The 12,201-nt window shown below is 50.4% G+C and overlaps 1 protein-coding gene across 12 annotated transcripts in view; it reads left to right on the top strand.

Annotated features, from left to right (window-relative positions):
* The window catches only part of LOC125283385 (thyroid receptor-interacting protein 11-like), a 50,198-nt gene extending 38,249 nt beyond the window's left edge, over positions 1-11,949 (top strand). For 10 of the 12 annotated variants that reach the window (XM_048224448.2, XM_057307626.1, XM_048224440.2 and 7 more), the window contains one exon: positions 816-11,949. In XM_048224448.2, the coding sequence (XP_048080405.2) occupies positions 7,610-11,803 (4,194 nt within the window). In that variant the 5' untranslated portion in view covers positions 816-7,609 and the 3' untranslated portion in view covers positions 11,804-11,949. Of the gene's footprint in view, positions 1-146; positions 730-815 lie in introns of all 12 variants that reach the window. The other 2 variants (XM_057307632.1, XM_057307633.1) reach the window with 2 other exon arrangements.
* Positions 11,950-12,201: the final 252 nt, after the last annotated feature.

Genomic DNA, 12,201 nt, shown 5'->3' with positions numbered 1-12,201 from the left:
GCCTTTAAAAAAAATTTTGGTGAGCATAAAAGTTTCAGCTTGTCCTTCAAGGATGTCTAATTCTCATCATCTGGAAATAGTTTTCAAGTATGAGGTTGATCTAGTTTACCCTATGAAAACAAGGTTTTCACCCTTTCCAAATACAGGATTCCGTTACAGAAAATATGCTGATCGGTTGCCGTCTGGCATCTGAGGCTGTGCCTCTGCAGACGATGTCCTAGCCTGTTGGGACCCCGAGTGAACTAAGAGGAAGCGGGCTCTCACTCAAGCCCAGAGGTGCTTCTGGGCTGAAAAACGCATTGGCCTTTGTGTATGGTTGTTGTGATGGAGGATTCAGCTCTCTGAGGTCTGATTTTTTGCATATCGTGGAGGAGGGAGTCATCGCATCAACGTTACTGACTTCAAGTCTGAATAGGAGTCCTTTTTTCAGTGAACTGTGAGCGGTGAGCACTGTGTTAAAGATTTTGTTTGAGAAGAGGCAGAAAACTGGAGACGACTTGGAAAACCTGGAACATCGGGAAAATCCTTGCTGACGTATCCTGAGCGATTTCTGAGTGTTCAGTATTTCATGATGAGATTGTGAGTGGGCATCCGATTCGGAGTGTCCTGCTTAGTGACCTCGCCAGAGCCCCGATCCACTGAAGTGTGAGTGCGTGTGCCGAGGGCCAGACGTCAGGAAGCAGAAGGCCCTGTGGAGTGAGTGGCCCTTGCTTTGAACAGGAGCAGGATGTATTTGCCGTTCCTGGAGTGGGTGTTTGCGGTTCTGCTGAAACTGAGCTCCTTGACTCATTTCTCTCTTTCCCATCTTCCCACAGAGTCAAGCCTTTCTTATCACAACCCATTACAGAACTACATTCGGAGGACCCACTTCAAATCGGCAAGTACCCTTAACCTACGTGGTACGATGTGCACTACAGAACGCTCTTTGCTTTTTTCCCCTTTTCCTTTTAAAAGGGGTGTGTGTTTGTGTCTGTGTGTGTGTGTCTGTCTGTCTGTCTGTCTGCACCTGCGAGTGAGCACTTGCGATGTCACGCAGAGTGTACTTCTGCTGATACGTTTACACTGCATCGCATTTACCGTGAAGGAATTTAAAACAGATGTCCATAGGTCCCCGTTCTTCAATCTTTACAAAATGGGTTTCAGTGATTTACAACCAGTGCAAAATAGATTTTTTCCTGAAAATCTCTGTTTCCAGCTTTCCTTGGGAACATCCAATCTGGCAGCATCAGACCCTAAGTCCTAGGTGGCTGCTTCATGGAGGGGGGCTGTCATCCTCCAGTCCCCCCCCCACTGCTCCCCGCTGTCTTGTACCTGACCTGCTCCGCCTGTTATATCACCTCCTCGGCCCCTGTGCTCCGGGTTTCCCCTCACGTTTTAAGTATGAGTGTTTCCAGCAACTCCCTGCTCACCTCTAAGCCTTTCAGTCCAAGGTAAACCTCTTCCAGAATGTTCCATCGTTTTCAGTCTGTGTCTGGCAGAGTATTCAGGGGGCTTACTAATAATTCAGGTCAGAGGACATGCCCAGAGAGGATGGCCTTCTGGGATGGTGGACACAGATAACACAGGAAACATGAGACAGCGAGACAGGCCTCTGTGCAACCACAGTGCCACAGTCATGCTCCTGGTGAAGAGACTCCCAGAAAGAACATCTCCCCCATCCTTCGTTTCCCTCCTACAGATTATAAGTGGAACCTGTGCAGGCTGTGCCATGTGCTGGCCTGGCTGTTTTCTCCACACTGTCGCTATCATAACTTTCTGTATATTTGGTGAATACTTGTGTCGGAATGATTACCTATAATGAAGGAGCTAACGCTTTGCATTACCTTTGATCCATCGATGCAGAAATGTATGAAGTAGAAAGTAAAGACCCGGCATAATCTCTCCCCCCACCAAGATAACCAGTGTTCAGAGTGTTTTCTCCTATGGACGAACAGTACACCTAGAGACGGATAAATATCACACATGAAAACACAAATACAGTCCAGTGCCTGGCACCTAGAAGGGTCAGTAAGTTTTTGCTGAGAGACTGTACATATACACTGAATAAATACATAGGTTGTAGTTCAATATATATCTGTTGAATGAGTGAATCTACATTTCTCAAAATAAATAGATTTATGTATAATTTTAATAAAGTGAATAATTGACACGTCCTGTTTTGTAACTATTCTGGATCCTAGTAACTCATGGCTGTGCTTCTATTGTCATTTATAGCTCTGCCTCATTATTTCTGATGGCTTTCTAGTTCTCCTTTGCATGGAAATTCCTTTTTACTTAATGTATTCAGTACTGATGGTCCTTTAGATAGCTGCATTTTATATGCTTTTCTATTAAACAGTGTTGTAGAAAGCACAGGTACACGTGCGTATTTGCAGGAATTCCTGGCTCAAGGAATTGCCCCTTATGAATTCTAATAGCCGCTGCCAAACTGTTCTTCAAGATCCTCTTTACTAATTTGTATTTTCACAAGAGTAGATGACGGTTCTCTTTCCCTACAAAAGACACGATGTAATACTTAGTGTATTCTGACCAGCACTCCTTCTCCCCTGCTGGTAACAGCACCCAGTGTTCTCTGGGGGACCAGTACTCCCCCATTGCCATTCCCTGTGGTTTGGGTGGGGCTGACTCCATTTGCATTTCCAGGGCATGGCATGGGACCCAGCCAGACATCTTCAGAGTCTGTCCTGGGGCTCTAGCCACAGTGAAAAGTAGTCTATGTCCCTCTGGGACTTGAACTGAGGAGGGAGGAAACCTGGGTGGGGCAGGGGTGTCTCCTTGTGGACACAGCCTGTCTAGAGAGTGGATCCCCTGGATCCAGCCCTGGCTGCAGCCATAGTCCTTTTGGACTCTGGGTCACATATGAGCCAGTAAAGTTCCCATCTTGGCTTAGGGCAATTCGAGTTGGGTTCTCTTACAAGGAAAAGAGACCTAATCAATAGGAGAGAACATTGAAAGTCGTGCTTACAGATGGGAGGAAAGGCTCTGCTCCAATTTCCTTCTGGTCTGTTTGTTTGGTTTTGGTACCTCTGTCCATTCACTCAGAGTGGAGTGTTGCTCACTGTATTAGCTGTCCCTCTCTAAACACTTGTCTCATGGTCTATAATTATTTCTTGCTTGTCTGTCTCTTCCACAGATCTATTGAGCCCCTTCAGGGCAGAAACTGGGTTGTGTTCACTTGTGATTCTTTAATACCTTGAACAGTACACAGTGTGGCCTCCATAAGTGCCCCTTGATGAATCAGCCATCCTAATTCTCTTCTTTGGGACCCCCCTGTCATGAGACCACCACATAGCCTCACGTCTGTGATACACAAACCATCTTCTGAAACACACTCATCCTCCCATTGTAAACACATCACATCATGAGAACTCCCTCCTTGCAGCCATTCCTCATTCTCCCCCATGTTCGTCCCATGGAACCTCACTGTGCGGTTGCTGATAAGGTCCTTGTTCTTGGGAAGACAACATGGCCTTTTATGAATGGATAACACACACGATGGGCATGCCATTCACACACACGACTTCACTCATGGGCGAAGGGGACCTACGCTTTCTAGCCTTCCTCTTGAGTGCAATGCACCCAGAATCCCACTTCTGATGTCTGTCAGTAACACGATAACACAGAATCACAATTCTAGGCTCTCTCCTGCCTCCGTGTTTCCTCCCGAGGCCTTGACAATGACCGGAGTGGAAGGAATACAGATATGTCGAGGAAATCGACAGCAGTGAAGCAAAAGCTTCCCCAGAAAAACAGTTTTGACTTTGGGAGCATAACTGCCACACCCTTCATAGCTCTGTAATAGCCTCGGCTTCCACTGGCATCGAGCAATAAAGATTTTCAAACAGAGTCAAAGGTCAGGGCCAGAATTACAGTCCCAGTGTGAATCACCACTGACTCTATCCAGTTTTCATTTTCCCATACTTGGGCTCACACCGCCAGGGCGATCTGGTAGGAACTAGATTTACACTGGATTTGACAGTCTTTGTGGAGTTTCTACCCTGTGCTAGGCACCGCAGCAGACCCTGGGAGATGAAAGAGAAAGACAGCAAGGGCTCTCAAGGCATTTTGTTTACTGGGGAACAATAACAAGTAAAGAGGCCACTGCATCATAGAAAACCAGGTGCTGTGTGGACTTAGGAACGTTCCCCGGGATGGGGCCATCCATTCTCTGTCGGAGCATCAGGGAAGGCCTTTTAGAGGCAGACACCTTGGCCTGGAGAGCTGAAGAATGAGTAGGAGGCAGCTACAGGGCTGGTGTGGTGAAAGGAACTCCGGAGAATCTCAGGTAGAGGCTAAGAGGTAAGAATGCTCGGCCTGCTCCATAAACTAGAAGTGGGGCACGTATGGCCAGAATCCAGGTGTGAAGAGAGAAGCTGCTACAGAGGAAGCTGGGGCCAAAGAGGGGCCGACTGGCTTGGTAGCTTGAAAAGGCCCAGAACTGGGGCCCCTGGGTGGCTGAGTTGGTGAAGGCTCTGCCTTCGGCTCAGGTCATGATCCCAGGGTCCTGGGATAGGGCCCCAGGTCAGGCTGCGTGCTCAGTGGAGAGCCTGCTTCCTCCTCTCCCCCTGCAGCTCCCCCTGCTTGTGCTCTTTCTCTGTTAAATAAATAAATTAAATAAATAAATAAATAAATAAATAAATAAATAAATACCTCAGAACTTTGCACAAAAAAAGCAAACACCCCTTTCCTGATACAGTATATAAAGAGGCCAGAATGACAACATGACAAATCAGTCTTGACAGTCATTGAATATTGATTTTACAAGGCATGTTACTAAGAATGCAAAGGGAGGCAGGGGTAAGAAAGCTCACAAGGAATTATCTTAGGATTCATTTACAGATTCTCTGTTGAATCATTGGCCCCCACTCCTGAAGAGGGAGCAGAAGGACAAAGCACAGGCTGATACCCTGTGACATTCCTCCAGGAAACTTCCAACTATCTTAATGTTAATACCTTGCTAGAAGGGAAAACAACCTTAACCTGACACTGGCAAGGTCTCCAGTATCCTCTTTAGCGTAGGAAAGTTCTTTTGAAGCCCTCCCTTTTCTTTCCCTCTCCCAACTCCCAAGTATGTAATCAGTTGCCCCCACAACCCCATTACAGCAGCTCTTTCTGCCCAGGGATCCTGTCCCAGTGCTTTAAGAAAACCAGCATTTTGCCCTAAAGACGTCTCAAGAATTCTTTCTCGGGCGTTGGCTCGAGATCTCAGCCCACCAAACCTCACCTGCCTTCCAAAACTACATCACTACTATCCTGTCTACCTCCCGCTGGGCATTATTTCTATCATTTCCTACAAATGACAGAAAAGTAGGCAGCACTAGGCTTAGGGCACAGGCATCAACTCTGGTAACAGGATAAATGCACACTAAGGTAATAGGGTGGGGTAGCAACAAAGTTAAACAACAAAACTAAGCCACTAAGCAAAAAGTTATGGTGGGGTGGGGGGGACCCAAACCTTAAACAAGGAAATTGAAGAAATGGGAGGGGAAGTCAAAGTATTTTGGTACAGACACACACACACGGAACTATCCGCACGTGTTCTGGCCAAGTCAAACTCCCCCTTTGACCCAACTTTTGGAAAAAAAGAAGCAAGAGCTGTGGAAGACTCACACCTTCATGTCTCTGCCCAGCAAAAACAGTCACTAGGTCCAGTACAGCTAACTGCCCTAAAAGACCTTGAAAGATGTGTCCCAGATACCTGGGCACATGACAGTCACCTCCAGGACCTCTCAAAACCACCAGTGGTTCCTGTTCCAACAGCCTGGTGGTCTGCAAACCCTGGTGTCTTCTGTCATTTCATAATGGAGAATGTTTCCTGTCAAGCATGAAAACAGTCCCCAAGAAACCTGGAGAAGGATCTGCTTCCAAATCCAAAGGGAGAAAGGCTTTTTAAAAAGCTATTAAAGAGCTAAACTAAAAGTCGGCCCAAGGCGTTTCCACAATTCTTTCCACCCAGTTCCCAATTTGTCAATATCAAAAACTTGGGCAGTCGGGTCCACAGGGGCCCGGGTTTGGGAACAGCAACACCTGTACAGCCCCTGCATGGACCACCGAAACTCCCTGGGCGCATCCGATGGGCTCTGATCATCCCTTCCTTATTTACTGCCATCAGGCACTTGGACGTGGAGGGTCCGCAGCAGCAGGGCGAACCTGAAAGGCTGAGGACGCCACCCCCAGAGCACAGCGTCCGCCTGGCCTCAGGCACAAGGGTTACCTGAGTTTTCACCCGGGGCCAACCCCGGGGGAGGTCAGGGGAAGGCCGGGGGAGGTCAGGGGAAGGCTCGGGTCCACTCCCTCCTGGGCGATGCTCTGCGGGCCTGGACAATGGGCGGCGGGATGACGACCCACCCCGCTGCTCCCCGGGGGCTCTGGCGCTGGCCCAGAGCTGGGCTCCAGGTCGCGACGTGGCGCAGCCCGGTCCCAGATCCCGCGTGCTGCAAGGCATCGAGCGCGCGGCCCAGAAAACAGCCGGCCCTGCCGAGGCGGCCAGGCCAGCGTCCCCAATCGGCTCATCCCGTGCCAACCCAGATCGGCGCACTCGCCTACCCGCGGTCTAGCTGGCCCCTGCTTCATGCAGTTGGATTGCTTCTTCCTGGTGGAGGCGGCTGACCAAGGGGCTTGGGCAGGGCAGCTTGGGAACCGCTCAGAGGGCTGCATCACCTCAGGGCCCAGGCGGCTGTGGAGCTGTTCCTGGACGGGAGCCCCGCCCTCTCTGCCTCTCATCCAGTGGCACCGCCCACCGGGGGGGCCTTGTGGGACCAGGCAAGGGGTGTGGTTCCCAGCCCCTCCTCCACCCAAGGCCTGAACCCCAGGCCTCTCTGTGAGATGCCAGGAGCCCCCTATCCAGCACGGTCTTCGCCACCGCCCGCGACCCCCTCCCCGGTCTAGGCCGCACACCTGCGGGAGGCAGTTGATGGGTCACAGCGCTCCCGGCCGCCAGTGAACCAGCAAACCCAGGAGTGGGACTCACTGTCCCCGCAGGCTAACGAGGCAGGGAGGGACAGGTCACTCTGGAGCCTCTGGAGGTTGGAAATGCCCAAAGTCTCTTGAGGGCCATGCCTTACACGTGTGTAGACATTTGTCAAATGCACCTAGGACCTTCACTCCTAGGTGGATGGGTGCGTGGGACTGTGTACCTTTCACCTCCATTAAAAAGATTCGGTTGCGTGGAAAGCACACGCCAAAGGAGTTTGTGTACTGTGATACCACTTAGGGGGAAAGTCGAGGGCCAAGTGCATTTTGTGTGGGCAGGCACCTGGGGGCGGTGAGGCAGGAGCATGCACTTGAGACCCGCCCAGGACCGCCATGAAAGCGGGGGAAGAAGCGGAAGGGGCCCAGCCCTGGCGTGAGAAGTCGTGGGGATGAGCGGCTGGGACCGGGACCAGTGGCCAAAGACGGCCTTGGGAAAGACCAAGGCCTTGGCCTTTCCTAAGGACCTGGTCTGCAGAGGGGAGGGGGGCCGGGCCCACGCAAGCGTTGCCTAGAAACGCTTATTGTCTTGGGATTCTTAGGCTCGCGCAGGCAGGGGTTCTGGGACACTTGGCGGGGTAGTCCGACTGCACTGGACGCTTTTTCACAGCGGACCAGGACAGTTTTATGACCCGCAGAGATGTTGCCTTGGGTTGGTGGCCTGGGCTCTGGCCTAGACCATTCCCCAGGGGAAGTGGATGGCAGAGAGCCTTGCTTCACCAGCCACATTGATTTCACCGGGCACGTGGGAAAGGGAACTTCCACTGGCGAGGAGATGGACTTCGCCGACCTCATCACATCACAGGCACAAATCAACAGACTCCTGAAGGACATCGAAACACTGGAGGCTGAGGTTAGTCACTGGAGGCGTTTGTCTCAGTCGTCATCAAAGATACTAGACTCCAGTGAAATTTGGAAACTGAAGACCACCATCAGGGACCTAGAACAACAACGGATGAAGAAGCTAGACGAACACCAACTTGAAGTATCGGTATTACAGAGTCTCCACAAGAAGCAACTGGCCGACGTCATTGAGAGGCACCGCCAACAACTACGTGAGTATGAGCAAAGGGAAAGTGAGCTTGGACGGGTGGAGCAACAACTTGCAGAGATGGAGCGGCTGAACGACAATCTGAACAATGTTGCTTCTGATGTCAGAGCAGAAAACCAGAAGTTGGTTTTGGCACTCCAAGATGTAAGACACCAGCTGGAAGAATCGATTCTCCGTAACAACGAGGAGTGTCTGGAAAACAACATTGCTGTGAGGGCTTTAAAGATCGAAAAAGGGCGGTTAGTAGCGAAATTGTATCGGACTGAGAAGAAGGCGTTGGAAGAGAAGAGGAAGTACAAGCAAACCATCAAGAAATTGTTACCTTTAGAGCATGCACGTTTGATCCAACTCATGCAAGAGAAAGACCTGGAAATATTCCACCTCCAAAAGAAGATCGAGCAGATGGACGCCGACCACAGAGAAACCAAGGACATGCTGTCCTCTGCTTTGGAGGAGCAGAAGCAATTGACACAGGTCATTAAAGGAAAAGCCTCAAGAAGCAATGACCTTTTAGAGCAAACCGTGGAGGACAAAGACATGCGTCTCACCTCCGTGACCGCCGAAAATCATCATCTGAAAGAAGAACTGGAGCGCCTGAGACAACAGAGTCGCCCTGTACCTGACCCTAAAATCCTCGAACTGGAGTGTGAAGTCTTCCAACTGAACGAGTTAAAAGATGACCTCGAGGAGGAAGTAAAGGAACAACAGAAGATCATTCACAACCAGCAGCAGGGGAAGATAAGACTGCTTCAGTCTCTACAGGAGCAGAAGCAGAAAGTGGACCATCTTCAATCCCAGCAGGAGCAGCTGCATATTGAACGCGCTCAGCTCCTTGCAGCGAAAGACCAGGAGATTCAGAATTTGCAAGACACATTAGGCCAAATGAAAGCCCAGCTGCCTGACAAAAGCCAGCACATTGCAGCAGAGCACTGTGACGACGTTCAAGTCACAAGCAGTCAGCCTCTTCCTAGAGAGAACGGAAGTGAGAAGCTTGATCCATCTAAAGGCGAAACTCAAAGATCAGTCCAAGGAATAAAAGAGCAAGAAGTGGAGATGAAGCTTCTAACTGAACAGAACATCCGATTGACCGAACACATCGATCGGGTGTCCAAAGAGGAGATTGGTAAACTAACTCAGATTATCCAGCAGAAGGATTTGGAGATCGAGGGTCTTTCCAGCAGAATCTCTGCAGCTTCTCAGCGCCAGCGCGTGGACGTGGAGCGACTTCAGCAGCAATTGCAAGAGTGTGCTTCGAAAAGCGACCAAGTGTTGGCTGTCTTAAATGAGAAAACGAGGGAGAATAGCCATCTGACAAGGGAGTATCAGAAAATGACAGAGAGACTTGCTGCCAAAGAAGCAGAGCTCCAGAGGATGCAAGAGGAAAATCGGAAACTGTCCCCGAGAATTGAATGTAGTGGTCAGGAGATGTTTAGAGAAACGATTCAGAATTTATCACACATTATTCGAGAAAAAGACCTCGAAGTGGATGCCTTAAGTCAGAAATGTCAGACTTTATTGACCATCCTGCAGACCTCCAGCACTGGTGATGAGGTTCGCGGCGTTCACATCGATCAGTTCAAGGAGCTTCTGCGGGAACGGGACACGTTCAAACAGCGAGTGAAGATCATGGAAGAGTGGAAAGAGCAGGTGATGACCACGGTCCAAAACATGAAGCAGGAGTCACCCCAGCTTCAGAGCGATCTTCGCCAGCTCCAGGCGCAGGCTTGCACTGGCAGCGAGGAGGATTCCAAACTGCAGGCGACCTCTATGGACCTGATCCAGACTTACGGAGGCAAGGAAATAACCTTAGAACACTTAGAGAAGGACCTGGCACGAATTCAGCTCAGCATCGGGGAGAATTGCCACGCCAAGGATCTCCTTTTAGGGAAACTGGATGCGATTTTCCTGCAGCCCTCCCCCGACTCCTCAGAGCCAGCTGACTCTCTGAAGGCCGTGACATCTGACGTAGTGAGCCAGTCTTCTCAGTTGCGCCAAGAGGAGGTAGAAGAGCTAAGAAAATCAATGCAAGAAAAAGATACAATGATTCGAACCCTCCAGGAAGAGAAGCAGAGATGGATGGATTCCGTGTCGGCCGCGTCCCCAGGAGAAGGCAAACAACAGGAACACGGGGATTCCGACATGGAGCCGCTGAAGGAGAAACAGGCCGTTCTGCAAAACTTCATTCCGGATCAAGAGCTCCGACTGCAAGCGAAAAGTGAGGAATTGCTTTCTTTGCAGGAGAAGTTCAGTAGCCAAGTGAGTGAAAATGACCTTTTGAGGCAGGCAGTCACCGATTTGAAGGAGAGACTAGCAGATTTTGAAACGGATGTGTGTCAACTGAAAGAGGAAAATGCAAAGCTCGTGGAAACGTGTAGAGAAAAGGAAATGGAAAATCAGGCCTTGCAAGAGACCAACAGGCGGCTTTCCATGCTGCCGAGAGAGGAGGAATCCCAGTCCGCTGCGGTGGAAGAGAAGGCACTTGCTTTGGAGCAAGTATTGCGAGGGAAAGAAGAGGGCGAGACCGGGGAAGCGAAGCGGCTCGTCGATGCAGTTGCATCCGTGCAGGACCAGACAGTTGTGTGTCCACAGGAGAGAGAGGAAGTCCTGCTGGCACTGACACAGAAACAAATGGAAACCTGTGCCCTCCAGAAGGAGGTGCACCATTTACGGGAGAGAGAATCACGCCTCACCCAGGAGCTGGAGAGACGGCGTCACGTCGCTTCAGAAGCCGAAGATTCTCGTCGCCGCGAAGCTTTGGTCTCAGAAGGCAAAGTGGCTCAGCTCAGAGAGGAAGTGACGGTCTTGCAGGGAAAGCTCGTTTTGTCTTCCACGGCCTTGGAAAACGCGAGCCATCGAGCCAGTGTGCAGGTGCAGTCGCTGCGGGAGCAATTGCACATGGTCACCCAGCAGAAAGAGGAAGCCGCCTTCCAGCTTGCAGCCTCCCAGGAGGAAGGGAGGCAGTACGGTCACGTTCTAGCCGCCCTCAAGCTGGAACTCGCCGAGTGGATGGAAAAGGCAGACAGCCTAGAAGGGAAACTGAAGTCATTGCAGGGACGCTTCCAGAAAGCAAAGGCTGACTTGGGTCTGAAGGAAGACCAGCTCCAAGAAGTCAAGAAACAGAACGAGGTCCAGCAGGAAGTCCTGGAGGACACCCAGAAGAAACTGATGGACTTAGTAAGTAAGTCCGAAGGCATGGTGGACAAAACCCTCCTGAGGAGACTCTTCGTGGGCTCTTTGCAAGCACCTGATGCCGACCGGCAGGAAGCCTTAAGGTTGATGGCAGGCACGCTGGGGATCCAAGAAGACCAGATGCGCCAGCTGTTCAGTGAAAGGCCAGGTGGGGTTACCAGCTGGGTGACTGGGGGGCCTGGATCCAGAAGCGCCCCCAACACACCTGGGAAACCAAGTCACCGAGCTATGGCCAACAATTCTTTTTCAGGACTTTTCGTCCAGTTTCTAGAAGCGGAATCACATTCAGCTTCTCCACCACCTAAACCCTCTGCTCATGACGTGAAGCCCCCAGATTCAGGAGGAAGGGGAAAAGTGGCTAAGAAACAAGGCCCCCAACATCTGAACACTGCCCTAGGATCCACACCCCGAAAAAAAGATGTGAAGCCCCGCACCACAGCTGTGTCTCTCATTACCCCCCCAGGACCAGAAACGGATGGATCGGAGCACCTTCTTCTAAATGCTGTCACTGATGCTTTCCCCACATACACGCCCCAAATACTGTCACCTGCCACGAAGGTTGGAATGGCGGCCACAGGCCCCTCAAAGAAATAGACGATTCTCAAGCCGGAGAGGAGACGGCGCTTTGAAGAACGCAAGTCACTCTGTGTGTCTACCTTAGCCCAAAATGGCCTTTTGCAAAACGTAATGTATTTGCAGTTTTGCTTTCAGCTTAATAAAAATATTCTTTTATGACTTAACAAGAACAGAGGTCTTTTAATGACTGCAGAGGTATTCCCCAAACTGAAAACAGTGGTGACTTCTTATGAGAGTAGACATTGGTGGGGTTGGAGGCTGTGGTCCAAGGATACTTCCAATATTGTTTGTAATGCTGTAATGTTTTCACAAGGAGCAGGTATCTACATATACCCTGGGTAAGGAACACATCAACTGGTTTTAATGTTCCGAACTTACCAAATACACGAACACACACACCTTGTATGAGAAACAAG

The sequence above is a fragment of the Ursus arctos genome, unplaced genomic scaffold (assembly GCF_023065955.2).
Source record: "Ursus arctos isolate Adak ecotype North America unplaced genomic scaffold, UrsArc2.0 scaffold_50, whole genome shotgun sequence".
Classification (NCBI taxonomy): domain Eukaryota; kingdom Metazoa; phylum Chordata; class Mammalia; order Carnivora; family Ursidae; genus Ursus; species Ursus arctos.
The sequence above is the reverse complement of the archived record's forward strand: the minus strand, read 5'-3'. Positions and strand labels throughout refer to the sequence as shown.